This window comes from Limulus polyphemus, unplaced genomic scaffold (genome assembly GCF_000517525.1).
Source record: "Limulus polyphemus unplaced genomic scaffold, Limulus_polyphemus-2.1.2 Scaffold2607, whole genome shotgun sequence".
Classification (NCBI taxonomy): domain Eukaryota; kingdom Metazoa; phylum Arthropoda; class Merostomata; order Xiphosura; family Limulidae; genus Limulus; species Limulus polyphemus.
In genome coordinates, this window is record NW_013668217.1 from 18374 (window position 1) to 24207 (window position 5834).

The window sequence follows — 5834 nt, forward strand, 5'->3', positions numbered from 1 at the left end:
ACATTAAAGACATGTATATATTAGAAAGGTATGTGTCTTAATCTCTGACGTAAAGATGAGTCAATAAAGGGCATTACATTAAAGGCATATATATATTAGAAATGTATGTGTCTTAATCTCTGACGTAAAGATGAGTCAATAAAGGGCATTACATTAAAGACATGTATATATTAGAAAGGTATGTGTCTTAATTTCTGACGTAAAGATGAGTCAATAAAGGGCATTACATTAAAGACATATATATATATTAGAAATGTATGTGTCTTAATCTCTGACGTAAAGATGAGTCAATAAAGGGCATTACATTAAAGGCATATATATATTAGAAATGTATGTGTCTTAATCTCTGACGTAAAGATGAGTCAATAAAGGGCATTACATTAAAGGCATATATATATTAGAAATGTATGTGTCTTAATCTCTGACGTAAAGATGAGTCAATAAAGGGCATTACATTAAAGGCATATATATATATTAGAAATGTATGTGTCTCAATCTCTGACGTAAAAATGAATCAATAAAGGGCATTACGTTAAGCACATATATAACAGATATGAAAGTGTCTTGATATGTAAAGCATTAAGCACTACCTCCGCACTGTTGCCGAGGTGGGAAACTTATATAGGATTAATAAGATTAGTTTTTGAACTCCTGAACAGTTTGAACTATTTGGATGAGTTTGACCAACATGAGCGCTTGCCAGCATTATTTAACGGAATTCATATCAACTTACTGTTACTAACATAGATTTAGTTTTATATTGTTGAATACAAATAATTTTAGACGTTTTTAGTAGATCAGAAACGTGTTTGCGTCGTAGGTTCAAGAAAAAACTATTAAAATGTTTATTTAATTCTATAAATCCGCACTCAAAAGAAGTCGGTAGAATTGATCTTCAAAATGTTTAATTTTTAATCATTCAAAACTGAGGCCCAGCGGGTTTACAACCGGCCTGATATGTTACTTCACATCTGTGGTAACGGATCACCAGTGGTGCTTTATTCACTTCATCGGTTTTTGTAAGGACGGTAAAAATAAAGTAAAAATCGGGAGGTTAAAATACCCTTACTGTTAATAAAAATATCACTTTTAGTCTCGTTTAATGTTAACTGATTATATTACTGACTTAAACTGTTACTAATACTTAGCTATAACTCGATACGTTGATATATACACAATAAGGTGTACAAATTAAGGAATTATAGGAACTTACTGTTATGTAGAGTTTTAACAGCTACTTCAACACAAACTTCCTTTCCTGGAATTTGCAGCTCACCCTTGTACACTCGTCCGAAATGACCTGCGTGGAAAACAAAGACGAGTGAGTACACGACGAAATATTTTAACTTTGACCCAAAATAACCTGATTGGAAAACAAAAACGAGTGAGTACAAAACGAAACATTTTAACTCTGACCCGAAATGACCTGTGTGGAGAACAAAGACGAGTGAGTACAAAACGAAACATTTTAACTTTGACCCGAAATGACCCGTGTGGAGAACAAAGACAGAGTGAGTAATTTCGGGTCAAAGTTAAAATGTTACGTTTTGTACCCACTCGTTTTTGTTCTCCACACAGGTCATTTCGGGTCAAAGTTAAAATGTTATGTTTTGTACCCACTTGTTTTTGTTCTTCACACAGGTCATTTTGAGTCAAAGTTAAAATGTTTCGTTTTAGACCTGTGTGGAGAACAAAGACAGAGTGAGTACAAAACGAAACACTCTAACTTTGACGTGTGATTTATGAAAACTATAAAAATTAATATTTTCAGTGAAGAATTTTTAAAATTAAGTATTGTGTTTTATTTCTTCCATTGGTTAAAATGTTATAATAAAAAAATGAAATAATATACACATTTGTGTCATCAAACGCGTCCATGATAAACCACAAAAAGAAAGAAGGAAAAATATTGTTGTTGGGCTAAAATATCTGTTCACGAATCTCGGCGAATATTTTTTCTTGTTTTATTTTTAAAGAAAAAAAAATACTGAACAAATCTAATCTTCAGCTCCCAGAAGTTGTTACCATTGTTAATATCAGGTGGGTCCTTAGATTCTACCTAAATCGTCGAATGACTTTACTCTGTCGAAAAAAATTACAAGGGGAAATTATAATAAATATTACATTATATGTCGGCTTCATTTCATCAGAGCATTACTTTCTCCTTTTTAAAATTACACAAATTAATAGCTGTGTAGTCTGAAAACCTTCTATTTGGTAAAATGTAGAAAAAGCACAATTAATTTCAATAAGCTCCACTAGATGGCACGAATAGAGATATTGTAAAGCATTTGCTTCAAACACGTTTTATACTATCGCTTTTATTTTCTTTTGATGGAGTGGGTGGGGGGCTGTAAAACGTCTTGCCTCTACACTGCTACTGATAAGAGGTATTAATAAATGTTTGTTTTAGAAATACTCAGCAGAATTACACTGATCAACATGAAGACTTCCCAGTTTTGCTTACTCTGAATTTCTATATTGCCTGCTTTATTAAAAGTAATAGTCACCATGAAATACGCTGGATTGTCATAGTTTGTATGCAAATAAAACATATGTTAAAATAAAAGCACCCAAAATATTTTACCCATGATAATCGAATTTTAGGACCTAAAAATAAGTAATCAGAACGAGAGAATCCATGCAAGATTTCAATTTATATTATTAAACACAATAAAGGAATATCTACTGAATACTCCTGTGTCATAGGATTAAAGTACTCACCCTGGCCAATGACTTCACCGAGTGTTAAATAATCTCTGGCAACTAAGATATTCTCCGCATTTAAAAGTTGTAAAGTTTCCTCATCTATCTCACAGGTGTCAGACGTGATGCAAGTGGTCGTAACCAAGGGTTGGTTGTCTGTCTGACGTCTTCGAACATCGAGGTAGTCTGATGAAACGTTATGTAACAGAAATAACACCAAATGTAAAATTTAAAATAAAAATTGTCATGATATATCGAATTAAAACACGTACTGTAATTTAAAATATAAAACTTTAAAAAATTAGTAAGAAAGAAAAAAAATGCATTTGAAATCTTATCAAGTTCCACAGCTTTCTCTGGCTTGCGTTAATGTTTACGAAAAATATCAAAGTTTTAGATATTTACGTTGCAATTATTGCCAAATACTTGTTTGTTCGTTTCAGATATTCACACAATGTTTCACGAGGGCTATCTGCATTAGTTATCCTTATTTTTGAGCTGATAGATTAGGGTGAAGGAAGCTAGTCAACAGCCCCCTTAAATCTTGTGTTACTTTAATTATATCTCTTATATCTCATCCGTGGCACTCGAAATGCGAGGTATGTTTTTACAGAAATGGGGCGCGAACCATGGATTCACAGTCAGGCACGCAAGCCACAAGGCCACGTCTTATCTATGATTATTCTAACTGAACATTTATTATCCCACATTTATTATCCCTTTAAAAAGCCTTCGAGTGGCTCAGCAGTAAGTTTGTATGCTTATAACGCTAAAAACCGGGTTTCGAGCCAATGGTGGGCACAGTACAGATAGCCTATTGTGTAGCTTTGTGCATAAATTAACTAATAACATACAAACAAATCAAAAGTACTCTGGTGGCTCAGCAATACGTTCAGTGGCTTATAACACTAAACTTCGGGGTTAGATCTCTGCGCAGATTGTGCAACTTGGCGCTTAAAAAACTAGCAAACTTTTTGAAAATCAAATAGAAATTCTGTCAAAAACGGAGATAAAAATATTTAATCGTGAGTTACATCACAACTTTCTAAATTCGTTTATAATAATCGAACTGAGTAATATTTAAAACGTGGCAATTTCAGTATCTTTCTCAAAGTTTAGCATAGGAAGTCGTGCTAATTGTGCAAAAAAACGTTTAACATGACTTCATTGACGTTTAAGTTATAAAATTATTAGGCCTGCTACATTGTTCAATTTAAAAGTATGTAATGTTTCAAAAAAAACAACTAAATATCAGGTATAAAAATTATAACAAACAACAGATCACAACCTTGCTATCTTTTAGTGTTAAACTACAAGTTCAGGTGCTAGAGTGACACCCTTCTGCCAGAAGTTTTGGTGCTAGAGTAACACCCTTCTGTCAGAAGTTCAGGTGCTAGAGTTACACCCTTCTGCCAGAACTTCTGGTGCTAGAGTAACACCCTTCTGTCAGAACTTCTGGTGCTAGAGTAACACCCTTCTGTCAGAAGTTCAGGTGCTAGGGTTACACCCTTCTGCCAGAACTTCTGGTGCTAGAGTTACACCCTTCTGCCAGAAGTTACGGTGCTAGAGTAACACCCTTCTGTCAGAAGTTCTGGTGTTAGTGTTACGCCCTTACGCAATAAATTCTAATGTTAGAGATTCTGGTGCTATTGTTTTAACCCTTCTGGCCTGAAATCTAGGATTAACTAAACGAAATGTTATGAAAAACAAACAAACCAAAATATGAACAGCAAAATTTGATAGCTTATCACCATTTTTAGGGTTACAAGGTGTTATGAAAAACAAACAAACCAAAATATGAACAGCAAAATTTGATAGCTTATCACCATTTTTAGGGTTACAAGGTGTTATGAAAAACAAACAAACCAAAATATGAACAGCAAAATTTGATAGCTTATCACCATTTTTAGGGTTACAAGGTGTTCTTATTTTACAGTTTCACAAATCATACCATTTTCCTCGTGTCTACGTCGCGTTGTTCCATTACACATATCAGATGACGTGTCAGAAGTGTAGGACACCATATAGGCTGGTATTCGGGTTTTCCTAGCCTTTCTTCGTTGTAAGAAGATCAGACAGACGATAAATAGAATAAGAACTACAACGATAGGAACGACAATGGATATGATCTTTACAGTGTGGTTGTTTTCTATGTTTTCTACAAACTTAATGTAGCCCAAGTCAAATTCCAAACTGCCTGTTCGTACCTTAAAATAAAATAATAAACGTTTTTTTTTAAATTTATTTCATCTCGTACAAGGGTTCATACAGAATATTTCTATTTAATCTATTACATGTTATAAGTAATTCGAATATTCTGGTGACGCTGACGTAGCACTGAAGAACTAAACACAAGGAAACGTTTATGTCGTGCGTATATATTTTTTCCGAAATTATGAACCTATTTCGAAGTAACGAAATACTAACAAAACGGTGTTATTTTATCTTTTCTCTTATACATTTAACATAAGTTACAGTATTCTTAAGATAACGATCTTAAAAAGTACAACAATATATTTAAAATAATATTATAGAAACATCACATTTGCGAAGTACTTTAACCTGTGAATTATAGTGACAATGTTTTTATTCGCCCTCTATCGAACGTGTTTTAGAACATCGAGGGTATTTACTTTTAACATATCAACTGTTATTATTAAAATAAAGATTTTAATCAAACGGTTTCAGTAAAAATATGCATCATTCTTTCTTATTCCCAGATTTACTTCTCTGTCAGAATATATTATATTTTGTAGTTTACTAGTTCTATATTGTGTGCTTAGCAATGCTCTAAGATTACAATTTTTTTCTAATTTCAAACAATATAGGAATGTGACATAACTGCATTCTTGAGACTATGGCACTAGAACTACCCTAAATAACCTAAACTTTAAAATTTCAAATAATATAGGAATCTGACATAACTGCATTCTTGAGACTATGACACTAGAACTAGCCTAACTAACCTCAATTTTCAAATTTTAAACAATATAGGAATCTGACATAACTGCATTCTTGAGACTATGGCACTAGAACTACCCTAAATAACCTCAATTTTCAAATTTTAAACAATATAGGAATCTGACATAACTGCATTCTTGAGACTATGGCACTAGAACTACCCTAAA

General features: G+C 32.9%; 1 protein-coding gene across 1 annotated transcript in view; it reads right to left on the minus strand.

Moving 5' to 3' along the window:
* Positions 1–5834, minus strand: part of LOC106467419 (hepatocyte growth factor receptor-like) — a 75006-nt gene that overhangs the window by 10414 nt on the left and 58758 nt on the right. Inside the window, exons 14-17 of the mRNA XM_022395598.1 lie at positions 4658–4913; positions 2725–2892; positions 1210–1300; positions 734–833 (exon numbers count right to left, since the gene is read on the minus strand). Coding sequence (XP_022251306.1) covers positions 734–833; positions 1210–1300; positions 2725–2892; positions 4658–4913 — 615 coding nt within the window. The remainder of the gene's footprint in view (positions 1–733; positions 834–1209; positions 1301–2724; positions 2893–4657; positions 4914–5834) is intronic.